General features: G+C 37.5%; 1 protein-coding gene across 1 annotated transcript; it reads left to right on the top strand.

Annotated features, from left to right (window-relative positions):
• The first annotated feature begins 561 nt into the window (after window positions 1-561).
• LACTB2 (lactamase beta 2) lies at window positions 562-16,228 on the top strand. The gene is made up of 7 exons (XM_075494800.1): window positions 562-797; window positions 1,433-1,596; window positions 2,936-3,059; window positions 5,332-5,510; window positions 9,982-10,130; window positions 11,702-11,783; window positions 14,478-16,228. Exons 1-7 carry the CDS (start codon window positions 676-678, stop codon window positions 14,519-14,521), a joined length of 864 nt encoding a protein of 287 aa, XP_075350915.1. The 5' UTR covers window positions 562-675; the 3' UTR covers window positions 14,522-16,228.
• Window positions 16,229-18,133: the final 1,905 nt, after the last annotated feature.

Here is an 18,133-nt window from a genome sequence, read left to right as displayed (position 1 = left end):
TCCTCCCTTCAGGTATTTATATACATTGATAAGATTCCTCCTGAGCCTTCTCATCTCCTGGCTGGACAGTCCCAGCCCTCTCAGCCCTTCCCCATAGGAGAGGTGCTCTAGTCCCTTCATCACCTTAGTGGCCATTTGATGGGCTCTCTCCAGTAGCTCCCAAATTTTCTTAAAAATGCTGAATCCTAGATAGCTCCTGTATGGCATACAGGAGCATATATAACTCCTATATATGCTGTAAGTGAGCATGTTCTCAGAATATACAGAAGATGCAGCTATCGCTACCACAAATTCCTCCCACCTTTTGGAAGAAGCCAGCAGAGCCCGGACCTGCCTCTCACCGGGCAGCAGCGAGGCACCGACCCCTCAAAGGAGAACATCGCCTTTATTCCACTGAATTACCACAGTTTTTGTTCCCAGAGGCCGAGATTTCAGCGAAAAACCACCTGGGCCCCGCGGTGGCCCTGGGCCGGCAGGATCCGCCTCACTGAGGGCAGCAGCCGATCCGCCTCACAGCCGGCCCGCCTCGCAGCCGGGCGGAACGTCCCGCGTCCGGCCCCGGGAGGCGGAGCAGGAGGAAGAGCGGCTTCCGCCTTCCCGCCCTCGCCCCGCGGTGGTGGTGTGAGGGGAGCCGAGCCGGGGCGGGGCGCGGATTTGTGGGGTGCTGCCGCAGAGATGGTGTCGTTGCTGCCGCGCATCGAGCGGCTTTCGTCGCGGGTGGTGCGGGTGCTGGGCTGCAACCCGGGGCCCATGACTCTGCAGGGTACCAACACCTACCTGGTGGGCACCGGGCCCAGGTAACAACCCTGCTCGGGGGCGGGGGAAGGGGACGGGGACGGGGACGCGGGCCGCGGCCCCGACCCCGGCCCCTGCCCTGGCCCTGGCCCCGGCCCCGGCCGTGGCCCTTGCCCCGGCCCCTGCCTTGGCTCCTGCCCCTGCCTCGCTTGGGGCCTGTGCGCTGCCTCTGGCTCGCGAGGCGGCTACCGGGCTGTTGCGAAATGCCTTAATCAGGGTAAAAAAGAGGAGAAAAAAATTAAAAATACAGCATTAAGTTTTGGGTGGAGCCTCGGCCAGGCGGCTGTTCGGCTGAGGCGGGGAGTTCCGTGAGGGAAACGGGTGGGTGCCTTGCCTCAGGCCTCGCAGCTCGCCGGCGGTACTGACCGGTAGCTCCCGCGGCTTGTCCGGGAGTTGCACATGTGTGGACTAAATTTATTATTTATCCCCCTTTGTAAATTGTTATGCCACGGGGGTAGAATATCATGGAGGGAAAAGATGGCGTCTGGAATATGGAGACATCCATTATTACCATATTTCCATGCAATGTTGCGTTTTGTTTTTAACGTTATTTAACTGTCACATGAGCACTCTAAATTCTCTCACTGTTTTTCTTCCTCTCTTTTTTTTTTTTTTTTTTTTTTGTGCCCATGTGTAGAAGAGTCCTTATTGACACTGGGGAGCCAGCTACTCCTGAATATATTGGCTGTTTAAAGCAGGCACTGTCAGAGTTCAATATCTCAATTCAAGAAATTTTAGTGACACACTGGCATTATGATCATAGTGGTGGAATACCTGATATCTGCAAAAACATCCCTAATGGTAGGCCAGAGGTTTTGGATATTGTTGAAAATGTTAGCTACTTGGCAAGAAAAAACTTACTGAGTGCTTTTGTGCAAATCAGCTGGATTATTCTTCTGGAATCTCCATATAAACTACATGTGATTTCATGATACTGTTGCTGTGTGTAGAATGAGAGCAATGAATAATCTCAATATTGTAGTTGTAGTACTACGGTTTTTCTTCAATACCTGTATATACCTTCATAGTGAATTTTTCTGATGTGTGAATAATGAGAACCTGGATTACCATCAGCAGTTTACATGATACTATGAGATGTGAGAAAAACTTGATACTCATTCCTTTCTACATTGACAGTAATGATAAATTGACCATTATTTTCGATTGTGTAAAAACAATAAATAACTTAATCTCTGAAAAAGAAACATGCATAACTTTGAGATTCCTTACAGCAGATCATTAGTAATTGCTGACAAATTCGTAGGCCTCAGATCATGAGGGGGAAGAGGGTAGGGCAGTCTGCAGCTAAATTCTGATCTAAAAATGTGTATTTCATGTTGAGACATTTCTCAAGTTGAGACATGTAAGAGACGTTTCTGCTTTAGTATCTGGGAAGAGAATAAGCGGTATGGATCATGCAGTGGTTCTTAGCATCATTGGACTTCATCGCAAGCTTTGTCACAGGCTTTATCAGATTTTGTAAAGCTGCCAGGTGCTTATCTGCAAAGAAGCCTGGGCACTACTGAAAACAACATTGGTGTCTTTGTGAGGATTTTGGTCTTGTCAACCCGTGAGCATGGTTGTAAAGCCTAGCAAGGGATATAAATATCTTTCTGGGGTTGCTATCCATAGCTGTTCCAGCCAAGGCATTCACAGTTCATGCACTGTTCGGAACGATAGACGCTGAGGGAAGTTGCAGGTCAAAAAGCCTCCATCCAGTGTTAGGCAAATGTTGAATGGTGCTTCTGTGAATCATAATGCAGAAGGTGAGCACAGAAATCTTAGTGTTGTTGTAGAAACTTCGAGGTTTTGGCTCTTGATGAGTCAAGAAGGAACATTTGTAAAATACAGTAGTTACTGGCATTTCTTTATTAATTTCACCTGTGCTTTTTCATCTTCAAAATTGCTGCTGGTACAGAGTACAATATTCAGATGCAGTGGCTTTCACTATTCATTATTTGTGGCTCTGGAATAAGGTCGCTTTGTAAACATAAAGTTACTGTACAGAATTTCTTGTTTCTAGTTTTGTATTCACACTGTGTAATAATTAATAGTACTTGTTCAAAAAGTAACCTTTCTGTGGAATTAGCTTTGTTAGTGACAAATTCAAAACATCATTTTCTTGGCTTTCTTTAAATAGACTCTGAATATCGCATCTGTAAGCTTCCTCGTGTCCCTCACTGTGAAGAAATAATAGAAGGAGGACATAAATATTTTTATGTTAAAGAGGGAGATGTGATACAGACGGAGGGAGCCACACTCAGGTAAACACCAATTTCTGCAAGTTTGCTGGATCACTTTTTTCTTCAGAATTTTGACACATATAAGTATCCTAACTTCTAATTATTGGTAATCCATACATCTAATCTTTTCAACACTTACGCATGTAGACTTCTATCATGATCCAGTAGGGTATGTTTATACAAATAAATTGTTTTCATGAATGAGGATTATCAGGAATTAGCCTTTGGTTTTTTGCCTCAGCAGAGAAATTAAGAACATTTCTCTTGAAAAATATTTCCTACAGGAAAATCAAATGGGATTTTACATGCTTTCTCATCACTCTTAGATAAGTATTTTATTATTAAAATTGATACTTTTGGGGAAGTTTATGGTAGTCTGGATGGATTATTTGGCATTCCTTTCTTTTTGCTTTAAAAATGTTTCCCAAGGAGACACTAAAACGTTTAATACTTAAAATGTTAAATTTTAAATCTTTAACCTGTCAGATTCTTGTAGGGTGTCAATTTGGGAGGGCTTCTTCTCAGAGAGCATATTGCCTATCTTGTTAGCATGAATGAGTCTGAAATAGGAAGCCGTTCTGCCTCACACAAATACACACACACGCAATAAAAAGATCTGACCATTCTGTTTCCAGAGTTCTTTCATTAACAAGGCATTACTCTTCTAAGGACAAATTTCACTTTGTTTTCCTCAATTTAGATGTGAATTATATCCCACTTGTAGAATACACCAGCTGGCTGATTGGAAGAAAAAATGTAAAAATAAAGGATATATTGACCAAAAGCATTTTATTTTGTTAGTGTAAAAAAAAAATACATGGAGAGTATTATATTGAATATTGAAGACCTATCACTACCCTAAGTGGCCCATGTTTGGACAAAATCAATTTAGAGGTGGAAAACAACTTGTTAAATTTGAATCCAAGTAAGACAAGGGTGGCACATTTTGAAGTTTGGGGTAATGCAGCCAAACTTTATGCTTGGTTAAAAGCAGGTATTCTCACCTGGTTAATTCAGTAAGCACTTTAAGGATACTCTTAGATACACCACTGGTTCCAAAATAGTACTATCTGCATGTTAAATTTTAGTTAGCAACCTTCAAGTTTTCAGGGTGTGCCAGGCAGTGGTGGGTTCTTTTTCCTTTGTTTTTCCATGTTAGTGGTTAAGCTTCCTGGTAAAGTTTCATCAGGAACTGGAGGATACCACTTTCTACAAAGGCAAGATGCAACCCATCAGCTTGATTTTTATGTTGCCTCCGCAGGGCAATGGCTCACCTGTTTTCTGCTGAACTCGGTATTCAGTAAGAGCTGGAAGTCATGGCATCAGATGGTGCTGTGCTTCTGGCCTCCCAGCCCCGCACTGATGCGGCTGGGTGCTGTTTAGCATTGGCCTGTACACCATGCTTGGCACCAGCTCTGTCTATTCCTGATAACTGCTTTGATGCATCTGCCATTAACAAGAAGATTCTGATGAATTTCAGCAGTGATGCTGGTCTGAGTTGTGTACTTGCAGTTTGAATCAGCCTCAGCATGAGGCCTTCTGCCTTTCCAAAATTGTAGTGAAACGGCACTGCAGTGCAGCTCCTTAGCACCTCAGGTTACTATATATATGTCAACTGTCTGTTCACCCTTTGCTGCATTCTAATGCAGTACTCATTCAAGCTGCGGGGTCCTAAACCGTTACCATTCAGATGTTTAATGACCTGCACATAGAACAGCTAAAAGACCATGATTCCTGTTGTATTTGGCAGCTCAGCTCCACTGTGTCATGGAGCTTTCAAGGAAAAACAAATTTTTGTAGACAGAACTTTATCTGGGTTGGGTCCAGAAGTTTATAGTTAATTTCTAAAAGAATTGGCAACATCATACATCATCCTTACCCTCTTATGCTAAGCGCAAGGTGGATGTCAAGAACTTCACACATTTCAATCTGGAAATAACAGGTCAAGGTTTCTTTTTTAAAGCTTCAGAGTAAAGCCCTCTATAACACAAATTCTACATGACTAGCCAGCTCCCTTAGTGCAGTTTTATTATGATGTGTCATGTAAGTAAAGGCATGTTAAAGATGATGATCTGTGTTCTCTACATGGTATAAGAAAATGGACTGGGATTAGACAAAGGGATACCCTGTTTACATTGACATTTCAGCCTTTTTTGGTCTATTTTTTTCTGGTTCTTGTTGTGGGCTACTTTGTAAGTGTATGATTTTATCATTATTTGTTTCTAGCTTCTGAAAATTAAGCATATACGCTGTATGAGAAATTTAGGCTTTTTTGTTGTTGTTCTTTAAACAGAGTTTTACATACACCTGGACACACTGATGATCACATGGCTTTACATCTAGAAGAAGAAAATGCCGTATTTTCCGGTGACTGTATTTTAGGGGAAGGAACAACAGTAATTGAAGACCTGTACGATTACATGAAAACTTTGAAAAGGTTGTTACAAATGAAACTAGATTTAATATATCCAGGCAAGTGGTTCTATTTTTAACTGCTCTGTTTTACTATATAATATTTAAATACCTCCTCTAAGGATTTGAGGTGTTGCAATCAAGCACCATTACTAATATAACAATTCAAGTTAATTACTTAATATATGTCCAGTGCTAAGCTAAGATGACTTTATGGCATGGTTGTTTGCAAGACTTGAAAACTTTTCAGTGATAGATAATCTTTCCTTCCTGAGATCTCTCCGTTTGAGGGTGAATCTTGTGCTCCTGTGCCCAAAGCCTACAGAGGCCAGAATCTTTCACTGTTGGAATTATATAGCAAATTTGGTTTTCTTCTATTACTCTATCCACATGCCTTAATGTTACCCTGGAAGAAAAAATAATAGTTGTTCTTTTGGTCCTTTGCATCCCCACGTACACTGCCAATGTGAGTAACGTAGTAATGTTTTTTGAGAGAGATGTCTGTCCTTTGCAGCACAGATTAATCACAAATTCACCTTGGAAAGCTGCAGAACTCTCAAATGGTTGTCTTAGTTAATGACTTAGCTTAAATTTGAACAAGAGCCAAGAGGACAAACATCACATTCTAAAAATAAGTTGCTGATTCATTCAGTCTATGACACTGCTTTAATTTTTTTCCTCTATCTCCCCCATACCTTGGGAATGCATTTACTTTTCATATAAACCGTGTGTCTATTTGACAAGACTGGATTTTAAGAATTCATTATGTAACTAAGGTTTAAGCTCCTCATTTGCTTTTTTCAGAGCTACATCTCAGGATTTTTTCTGACTACTTCTGTTTCATCTTCTTCAACTTGTCATTCTGAGTGACTGCATCTACATTCTCAGTTCTCTCTTCCTCCATTAACCGTCTATGTTTAGCCTAATAACCAAATCTCTTCTGTGTTCAGTCTTAAAATATGCTTCTTTTGAAGTAGGTGTTCTTTAAGTGCTTTGAGATCTAAGCATAAAAATGCTATTTAAGAAAAATAGCATTATATATATTCCATGGATGTGGAGGCTGCCATAGATAGAAATAGTGACTTGCTCATAGTTATTGGCTTAACTACTGTAAAACTAAGTAGTTAAGCCAATAAACTAACTACTAGTAGTTAGTTTACTTAACTACTAGTAACTAGTAGTTAAGCCGAAACTAACTACTCTAAAACTAAGAATATTTTAGCCTCTAGAATCTCAACCTATTGATCAATCAAATGTTCTGCTTTCTTTCTTAAATACCTACAAAACACAGTCTGTTCCTCTGGTTGAATTTCTGCCTTCCAAAACCCCATATATGCCAAATTCTATTGGGTTTATCAATTTTATCTGTTGTATTTCACTCTCTCCTTAATCATTATTTATCTAGATCACGCATTCACCAAGGTCGAATGTTTGTCCCATTTATCTGTAACTGTTTGCTACCCTGTTGTAAGTATGTTCATTCTGTACTTGCAATTAGGAAGCCAGTTGGATATTCTGCATTTTCAGTGACGAGTAGCTAAGTATTGAGATGGTTTCAAACTAACTTTCTTTTTTTATCCATACAGCACAAAGTGTGTGTGCAATTGCTTAAAAGATAACTATTGCCCAGTCAGAATGATTGTTTATACTATTGGTATGTACTACAGTAAAATGGTAACTATAGCAGAAGGTAGTTTGCTTTACCAATACATTCTATATAAGCTCAGTACTTTGACTTTATTGCGGTTTTAGGTCTTCATAATTGTTGAACTGTTTCTCTGTTCCCCATCCATGCCTTAGCACTCATGTAGCCTCAGAATTAGATGTAGGGGAGTATGAATTTTTGTAACAAGCTGACTGCTGGCTAGGTGTGAGCAGCTGAATTTTGCCAATCCTTCTCCTTCCATGTTTCTTTTTTAATTTAATGTGGAAGTGACTTTGGGCAGAATACTCGTGACAGTCTATTTACAGCCAATGGTTGATGAGAATCCTTGAGACCAGAAAAGGGTGTTTTAGTCAGCAGAGGGCTCCCCATCCTGTAGTAATAAACGATGTTCCTTGATAATATAGAAAAAAATAGTACTGGAGTTAGGAATCTGTGCAAGATTTCATGAGCCAATTATTTTCTTCAATTTTATCCTTTGTGCTTTAATTTCTCATGTGTAAAGTAAGAGAATCTATATTACTTCACAGGGTGTTATGAGAATAAAAACTTACTGTTTCTGATCGTCTGGACTATACGGAGGTCTGAAATAATACAAAGCTGTCTGATATAAAGTCTGAATTATTGGAAAGACGGACATATTTTGAGAGGTCTATTTCACATGCTCAGAAACATTTTACATTTATGCAGATATTAGTTTACTTATTGGTGAAGTTAACTGTGGTGTTGTCCCTGAAAAATTATGGATGGGAAAGATCCACATCTGGATTTAGTTCCAACCTTTCTGACATCATTTTAATGTATGTATATGCATACACAATGGCTATGGATCAGATGATGTAATGGATATGAAATGCCTTTAACTTTGCAAAATGTGGGTTCCATTCCAGGTACTCACATTGGTCTTGTAGTCTAAGTCAATTAAATCAGTTGGAAGAGCAGGGACTGGTTTTAAGACTGCCTTGGGATTCCATGTGCAGGCCTTAAATTTAAATACTTTAATGTGACCTCTGTCATTAGAGAATGCAAGAGAATGGACAGTTACCATTATGGTCTCTGCTCTGTATATCTTAATGTGTTTTTTCTAAATTTAAACTTTTGCTTTTATAAATGGCAACATATTTACTAGAGGTACTGTTATATTTGTAATTTATTTTGTAAGGAACAATAGCTTCAGATTAAATATGTTTGAAATCATGAAATATATGTGCATATGACAGTATAGTTTTATATTTCTGTGTTACATATCTTTTATTTATAATACTATCTTTACACAATGTAAACTTCAATGTATATTTAGTAATTTCAGATCTGCTGAAGTGAGTGCATAAGTTGAGATATGTATAAATATTTTGACTTGCTGAAGGATAGGTTCCTTTGACACTTTTTTATTTCACAGATATTGAAAGCATGAAAAATTAGTTGCTCTTTTTCTGTAAGCTGCCTGTCCTCAGGCAAAATAACCTCTAATTTAAAAAGCCTTAAAATTAAAAAAAACATTTAGTCAGTTAACCCAAAAGTACAAGTAAAGAATATGATGATTTTTTAAAAATAGTCAGAGAACCTCAAAAGATACTATGTATTTTGGATGATACCCAATAACTTCTAAAAGAAAGCTATCTTTTTTGCAGTAGTTTCTGTTCTACTCATTTTATAAATTACTTGGCATTTAGACTGGTAGAGCTGGAAGTTGCTGCTGCTACTTCAGGTGAGGTATACAGGCAAAGAAACAGGAAACCTTGCTATAAAAAGCATGTGACAAATCTTTATGCAAGTAAATTTCTCTGTAGGTAAAACATTGTTTAATTTCTGTGCATGTAACTCTGATGTCCGAAAAATATTTTCATTTCATCTGTCATTTTAGTGTATCATGAGGCAGTATTTGATTTTTCCACAAATGTTAGTGCTTTACCAATTAAGCCTTTTTCTAATTTGATTCAAAGACCTTTCAGTAAGTTGAACACTTCTCATCTGCCACAATAAGTCCAGGAAAAAATGTGTTATTTGTTTATTAACCAGCCAGACATAAAATGATCCACATATAACCTTCCTTGTGCATTGCTTATTCCTACCCTGACACATTCAGATTGGCTCACTGATTTGTCTGCTATTAATTTTTTTGATCATACTTATGAAAGTGTGTTCTGTGGGGAATAAAGTACAGTGTGTGATTGAGTTTTGAAGAGCTGTCCTGGAAAATTTATCTGTCACAATTAAAGATGTTAGTTGTCTCACCTCTGTGTTTGCTAGATAGCCCCACAACAGGACAGTAGTACATGAGTCCTTTGCCTCAGCCACTACTGTTCAAAGACCAGTATCAGTTTAAATCATCAGTATCAATATCCTTTGGGGAGAGTGAGACAGGCAGACAGAGGTAATATAATAATCTGAATCTCATCTTTCAAACCTGTTCAGCAGTGAACTCCTTTCCTTTTTTTTTTTTTTTTAAATAGCCTAAAGTAGTCTTTCCTTGCTTGCCATATTCCATCTGAAGTATTCCCTTTCCCCGTTCAGACTTTTCAGATCCTAATTCTTCCTTTCCATCTTAACGCTTTTCAATTGCAGACTGTGATGCAGACATTCAAACTTAATTTTGGCCTATTTATATGCAAAAAAAATCCCCCCAAAATATGCAAAGAGTGTCATACAATTTAACATCAAGGATACTCTGACAGGGTGGTATGTACAGGTGCTGCTCCCTTCTTACAACTTTTAAGTCTACCAGAGTTTACATAAGAATGATTTGATTATTCAATATATAGCATTCAATATGATATTGATAATATTTATTCAATAATTATTCAATATAATAGCATACTTAATTCCAAATTTAAGTAATAGCACTCTGGTATGTGTGTTTTGATTTAGGTCATGGCCCAGTAGTACGTGATGCAAATGCTAGAATCCAAGGCTACATTTCTCACCGAATTGCACGTGAACAACAAATTCTAAATGTTTTCCAGAAGAATGCTGGAAAATCATTTACATCCTCAGAGCTTGTAAGGATAGTATACAAGGTAATTGTTGATTAAAAGTTTTTAGATCAAACTAAAGAAAATTGAGGTTATGTTCATAAAATTGTATGTAACAGTTTAAGTATTTGAGTGAAGACCATGGTGGCTTTTAAAGGGGGGGGAGGGGGAGAGAAAATATTTCAGCTTGTTCAGAATTCATATATGACTGTGCATTTAAACTGTATTGTTTGAGCAGTTCATTGGAGTGGGGCCCAGATGATTCTTGCAAACTTCTTCTTTCACTATCTAGATGGTCCTAAGCACCGTTTCATAGGACGAAGCAAAAATAAAGTTGTAGTGCATGGTTTTAAGTGAAAAGTATAACATGACTGTTAATTTTTGGTTTGTCAAAGTGTGTTTGGAGTCTCCTGAAAGATTGGCTAGAACTTCTAGTTCCTGATTTATCAGTCTGCAGGAGGGTACAGGTGAACTGCAGTTTCACAGAAATGGATATTGCACTGAGAAATATCCGTAGCTTGCGTGTGTCATTAGACAGGCGTAAGAGTACTTTTTTTTTACTTCATCATTCTTCATGTAACCTCAGTAATTTGTACATGTGGTATGGGGGTTACCCCTCCTAGCAGGTAGAGATAAAAGAGGAGGAAGATGTTGAAGTTGCCCATGGCTGTGGTTTGTGAACAGGTCTGTAACAGCTTCACAACTCATTTTTCATGGTTCTGCTGATCCCCAGTTTCCAAAAGAATGACTACGTCACATTGAACATTTTGTGATGCTGGTGTACCTGTGGCTGTTTAGCTCCTGTAGCTTTCCTGCCTGAATAACTACAGTTTTTAAGTATACAGCCATTCACATGTTTCTGTAAATCACAAACCACTTGTCCTGTCACTATATAAGAATTTTTTCAGTACTACTAAAGCTTTCATTTAAAAAAAAAAAAAAGTGTAATCTTTCAAAGCTTCTTAAAGATTCACAATTTATTGAACTAGTTTTCTAGTGAATTTTCCTGCCAGGCTCATGTTATTTGGAGAAGAACTTTTTAATTTTCAAAAAGAAGGCTTTACTTTTAGGAAGATAGTGCTGGAGAGGGGGATTTTGAGAAATGTTACTGGGTTTTACCTAATGAGCATTGGAAAATTTTAAGAGACGTTTTGTCCTCCTAAAGCTATTGTATTTTTAAATTGTTTACTCATTTACAGATACTAATTGTTAAAGGATATTTAAACCCATGCAAATATTGTCATGGAATAGAAGTGATAGGTATCTGTGGAGAAACGCATCTTTAAATTTGTCTTTAAAAATGCTCAGCTACACTGACAACCCAGTGCAGACCGAGCTTAGAAGAGCACAGTCTTCTTAGTGTTGGCCGAAGTTTGCATAATACAAATGAAAAAAGCAAGCAAAGTAAACAAAAATGTGTTACTAGGCTACTAGTGCAACTGGTGTAAAATTGATTTACTCATTTCAGTTTGTTGTCATTATATAACTGACTGAATGTTCAACAAGGCAATTCAGAAGGGGAAAATCTATGTTAATAAACTGTGAGTTCTGTATATTGAAAAAATAATTGGGAGATATTTAAACAAATACAGAATGCATATTTGTGTTCCCATTAGGACATCCCTGAAAATTTACTTCTAGCAGCAGAAAGAAACCTCCTAGTCCACTTGAAGAAGTTGGAAAAAGAAGGAAGAGTGTGTAAGTTGTGGATGGAGGGGTGGAAGGAGGGTCATTTTAATTTTGATTTTCTATGTACTGTTTCTCATTATATTTTAGTACATTGTTTCCTGGGGAAAAAAAACTTGCAATTAGTTGTAGTAGCTGTCCTTCAGACAATTTGAAGTAGGATTAGATACAAAAAGCCTATGGTTATACAGTATTTCCAAACTTTTAGAAAATATTTTATAAAGTATTTGTGACGTGCTTAGAGCACAGATTACTGCAATGCATATACCTTTAAATTTTGATTTAAAACATACCACGGGATACATTCATAATGCTAGCATTTATACCTTTGTGTATTTCCTGAAATTCATATCTAAATATGCATGTACATAGCATTTTATGGGATTACATTTTAGGTTTCTGCCTTTCCTAAATGTGTAATGTTGTATATATGTGTTCTAGAGATGGTTACAATCACACAGTGTAAATTTTTACAATTTCTGATTAGTACAGTACTTAAGTAGAGCAACTATAGTTTACTGGTTTTACATTTTGCCTTTACTTTTAGTGAACAAAGTGAAGTATTCTGTTTCTGTAATGGCATGCGCATTTGGAAATGTTATTCAGCCAGAAGCCAAGGAAAATATTTCTTTCTGTACATTATATGACTGCACCCAGGACTGTCTACTTATAAGTAAATAATTACATGAATATTTAAAACTGTTTCAAATTTTCAGCATTACCAACCTGAATAACAACATCAAATTAGTGTATTTTTTCCAAGTTAGACCTTCTGTTTATTTTAATGATAAATCAGCTACTAGGTACTAATTGTTTCAGCAACTGAGATTTAATTTTTGTAATTCAAAGAAAATAGGCTACAGTCACGTGAATACAGTCATTACCGAAGCTCAGAAAATGATGTCTTTAAGCATATTTTGTGCAGAATGCCATGGAAGCTTACCAACGTGATACTTAACTGCACCAGCTTTTAAATGTGATCTCAATTCTTGGTTATTAACATACATTATTGACCTACACGTTTATCCAGTTTGGCTCCACAAGATGCCTCTGGGGTATTGGATGCTGTTGACTATTTATCCCTTCCCTTTCACGGCCAAAGTAGCTCAAGCAACAGCATTTTCTGTTTAGATGAAGTAGTGGATAAATTAACTTTCTCTTTAAAGGTAGACTTGCAGTCTTCCCTACAGAAAACTGTGCCATCTTAGGTGTGCAGGAACTAATTTGTCTGAGTAAGCTAGTGACTTTCATCTCTTAAGCCACGTTTTTTGTTGGGGGTTTTTTGTGGTTCCCCCCCAAAACACACTTTTCATGCTTACTGGACAAAAATAGCTCACCTTTCCCCAGAAATCACCTTTGAATTTTCAAGAGACAGCAGATATGGAGCTTCAGTCAGCTACCTGTTCACAAAGTAGCAACTGCTTGAAATTATTAGAAAGTTTAGATAACTAGAGGAGATACTAATCAGAAGAATTGTTGTGACTCTTCTACTCCAGTTGGAGGTCCTTGATTCAGCTGTGTGCTTCTGCTTTCCACGAAGCACAAGAAGTGTCCTTTAAAGTATTTTGTTTTGTTTTGTATTTTAATCTTCAATTTGTGCTCACAGAGAAGGGGGGAAGCAATCTCATCAGAACACTTGGGGTTTTTCTGTGCTGATCTCTGCAGTGTGGAAACAATTGTTAAGTTTTTAAATACAAGCTTAGACCCAGATCCATGATAAACACTTAATATCATGTGACCTTTGTCAGTTTTTCAATTCAAATCAAGGACATCTGTTAAGGAAAATTGATTCTGTTGGTTCTGAGCATGTAGCATACAAATGCTTGCATACTCATGTTACTTGTTCATTTGGTTTTGATATGATGCCCTTTCCACATAGTCTGAGTTGCAGAATTTCAAGTTTTGTTCTCATTATGGAAGACTTGAGTTGCAGTCATAACACTGTCTGCTTAATTTTCACAAAATATTTTTCCAAAGAAACATGTTGTCAGTATCGGTAATGAATGTGACGGGCATATTACAATGTTACAAGAGAGCTACTCCATGCAAATCATGGCCATATGCTGTCTGCTGCAGTCATTAATTCACCACTTCATTCTACGGCTTGCAGTTTGAGTTGGTACCTAACTTTTATAACTTCAGTTAGGAGTGATACTGCCTTTACAGATTTGCTTTTCTCACTTTAAACAGAAAAACAATGTCTTGTATACAGGAGCATGGCACAATATGCGCATGTAAGCTTTCTCCCATGTTTGGATCTAAATATTGTGGTCGTTGTTTCACATTTTTAAAACACAGCTGATGAAGAGATCAGAATAATTTGACTGTTCTTAATTTAGCAGCACAGATTTTTTTTTTTCTCTAAAGTTCATAAATTTCAAAAAGTGCAACAAGTGCTCTGCTACCTCGGATTTCTTAGTATATAGAAATTTTAATATTCTGAACTTTAAATAACTGTAGGTTTATTAAACCCTTTTTTATTAATCATTCTTTATACTGCTGGGTTACATTGTGGAACAGTTGATGTTTATCACCTTCCATTAAAACTCAACACTGGCCTGAAGGAAACTATTCTAATAGTTTTAATAAAAAATGACATGTACAGACATACATATGCAGGTACACGTTAAGTTTGAGATAGTCTAATGTTTATATATAGCATCTAAGTATTAATTTGTGACTGATTTGGTCTTTTTTTTTTAACAGTACATGAGGCATCTCCCAACTTCAGATGGAGAAACAATTTATAAGTAACGCAAGATTGCTCAACAATATTTTTGATCTGCACAGTTGCTGCATGAAAAAATATAATGATGAGCTCAGACAATATGTAAAATAAAAAATGATTCTTCTTTCTTTTTTTTTAAAACAGTGGTAACACCATTTTAAAGCAATGTTACAGTCAGTTAACTAATGTTTTTCATATTCTACTTCATGGGAATTTTAAAAATAACGATAGGTACTGAGTTAATGAAATGGAATGGGTGTGAAGAAATTAATGTTACCCCTGTTATAAAATACCCAGCTTTATCACTGGTGGCAGAAGACAAATAGCGAGGTCTTATAAACTTAATATTACAATATTATAAAGCAATATTATAAACTTCGTAAATCATATATATATAAAACTCTAGTAAAAAGAATAGAAAAGATGTTATTCTAAACCTGTTTTCATTTGCTTGTGATTTTCAAAAAGCGATTTTCTAGTAAATTATCTGTACATTCTAAAAACCAAGTTATTTTTGTTAACAGATATAAATACTGGGGTTTATATTCCTTTTCTAATTTAGCTGCCTGTGCATATCTTTGCTGGTTGCTCACTGCAATAGGTTTTAAGAAACTCTGAAAGTAATTCCAGACTTCTCTGTTTTCTGGTGGAAACACCGTTTCTATGGAATTCATTCAAAGGATTCATTAATTTTAACTAATCAGTGTCAAAAAATGCAAAGAGTTGGAGCAGACTCTTAAATTCCTTATAAGATTCTGCAAGAATGTGATTAAAAAGCTGTATAAATTGAGATAGGTATTACTGTACTGATTTTGGCTGGGATAGAGTTAATTTTCTTCCTAGTAGCTGGTATAGTGCTGTGTTCTGGATTTAGGACGAGGAAAATGTTGACAACACACTGATGTTTTAGTTGTTGCTAAGCAGTGCTTACACTGGTCAAGGACTTTTCAGCTTCCCATGCTCTGCCAGGGGCACGAGAAGCTGGGAGGGGGCACAGCCAGGATAGTTGATCCAAACTGGCCCAAGGGGTATTCCATACCATATGACATCACGCTCAGTATATAAACTGGGGGGAGTTGGCCAGGGGGCAGCGATCGCTGCTCGGGGACTGGCTGGGCATCAGTCAGTGGGTGGTGAGCAATTGCATTGTGCATCACTTGTTTTGTACATTCTTTTATCATTATTATTATCTTCTCTTCCTCTGCTGTCCTATTAAATTGTCTTTATCTCAACCCTCGGGTTTTACTTTTTTTTTTTTTCCTATTCTTTCCCCCATCCCATGGTGGCGGGGAGGGTGAGCGAGCAGCTGCGTGGTGCTTAGTTGCTGACTGGGGTTAAACCACGACAATTACACACCATATGAAGTTAAGGTCATCTATCACTTCATAACTAACAAGCTTCAAGTTTTGCTGTTAAATCCATTTAAATTACAAATATTTTAACTAAAGGTTGTATTTAGTTGTAAGATACTGTATAGTGTATTAAAGTGCAATGAAGATTAATTTAAACTGCAAGTTCAGTTCTCTGTGTACTTAAACTTTCAGAATAGTGTATAAATATTTGCATTATTTGGTGTATTCAAAGTGTGTGAAGTTTTTATGATTTATGCACTTCTTTTAATGCTAGCTCAACCTTAAAAAAAAAAAAATCAGGTATGAGCTGTTTGAAAGTACCAAAGACAAATATATGTCCTTGAAAACCTTTCACCGTTCAATCCTGTACCTTCATTTGGGAAACATGCATATGTTTGGGTATTTAAGGCATGTCTTGATAATTATCATTATTTTATGAAGTTGATGACATTGGTTCTAATCAGCTGAGCCAAATCCAATACAAAAATACTCCCAGGAACAGCAATCCCAAACTGAAATCGTATTCTCAAGTAGTAACCAGCCCCCTGAAGAGGGGAAATAATAACTTTCTGCTCTATAAAATGATGCTTTTTGCAAACTTCATTGATCTGGGTTTTGGCCACATCCTGACTCTTGCTCACTTTTAACTTTCTGTGCAGTGCCATTTTGGGGTCTTTTTCAGGTCTCCTAGTTTTTCTTCCCTTTACGTTTTCCCTTTACTTGCATTTTTCTGTTTCAGCCACTTTTTTTTTTCCCCTCCTCCCACGAACCTTTTGTTTTTTCAATTCCTTTTGGATTGTTTCTCTGTTCATAATTACTCAGAAGCTTTCACATGGACTTCTTGCCATTAATAATTACTGTTTTCCTGTAGCTATTTCATGAATTTATAGTTAGGCATAAAAAGGTAATTATCACTGTTTTCTTTTTTAAAAACTTAATTCACATGCTCTGAATGATGTCATTTTGCTTCAGGAAAACAGAAAGATCAGTGAAATGGCACAATTTTCTGTCGTGAGGTCTGAGAACCTAAGCCAGCAGGAAACTGGTATGAAGAGGTGATGTCTCATTAACTTTCTGAGCTAAAGAAGAAATCTACTGGCAGGCAAAATGTCACTGAACCATTTTCTTCTGTTTTACTAGACCTCATTTTTAAATACATGTAAATGGCTTTAGAATTCAGTTAAAGTATCATTGGAATTTGCAGGCAGTGAAGAAAGTGAGAGGACAGAGATCAGAGAATTCCACGTTCTGTGCTGTGCTGCAGCAAATGCCTGACATTCTGAAAAAAATGAGGGAAATTGCAGTTTAACCAGACTTGTCATTAATGATCGTGTATGGTGTCTCTGGAATATTAAAAGCAGAGATTGCACTGTTACTAACATGTATATACAATAAGGGATACTTATATCATCTATGACATGTTGTGACAGTCTTAAGACTCCTTGTTGATTATGAGATTATAAATCAGAAGAAGTGTTTGTTTATTTAAAAATAGAATGGTAATGTAAGCTGTATGCCATCTGTGTATAAAAATGGGGATTAGCCTATTTACATCCCTTGTATTGAATAGAGATATCTTTGCAGAATGCATTAAAAGTTAAGAATAAAAACAGGAGAAGGGGCAATTTCTGTCTCATCAAGCTATAAGAGCAAATGTAATTCAATGCATTAGCTTTCTAAACAGCTGGGGACAGAAGCTGGAAGAAGCACAAATTGTGTTTCCAGCCTTCCTGCCCGCTAATTTTAAGATCCTGTCCTGAGAGGCAGCATCATTTCTTAGATTTAAGACCTAGGAAAGAAGTTTGATGGTAGTTATAACCTTTCTTGGGTTTTCTGTTCTGTTTCTTGCTGCTTTGCTTATTTACATTTTGTTTGAAATGTTGTTCTTGGTTATATCTTTAAGGATGCTTGATGACGAGTGCATTCAGGAAAGGTTCCCAAATAGGAAGGGCATTGTTCTTTTTGTGTCTGTTACTGTGGGTGCAGTAATATGCTTACTACCAAATCCTCCACAGTCTTGTCACCTGGAACGGTGTATTGGGTTCCCATGGCAAGATTTTGGTAGCGGGGGGGGGGGGCGCCACAGGGGTGGCTTCTATGAGAAGATGCCAGAAGCTTCCCCCATTTCAGACTGTCGGGAACTTCCTTCCTAAATGATGTGATCATTTTGAGGCCTAGTATTTTAAAATACGGACATCTGGAAAGAAACCTGGCAAACATAGACCAGCAACCCATTGGCAAGAAGCAGACTGAGGGCCGAGTCTCTGGTCTTTTAGATCATC

Source organism: Mycteria americana, chromosome 2, assembly GCF_035582795.1.
Source record: "Mycteria americana isolate JAX WOST 10 ecotype Jacksonville Zoo and Gardens chromosome 2, USCA_MyAme_1.0, whole genome shotgun sequence".
NCBI lineage: Eukaryota > Metazoa > Chordata > Aves > Ciconiiformes > Ciconiidae > Mycteria > Mycteria americana.
Note: the sequence above shows the minus strand (reverse complement) of the source record. Positions and strands in the feature narration are given on the sequence as shown.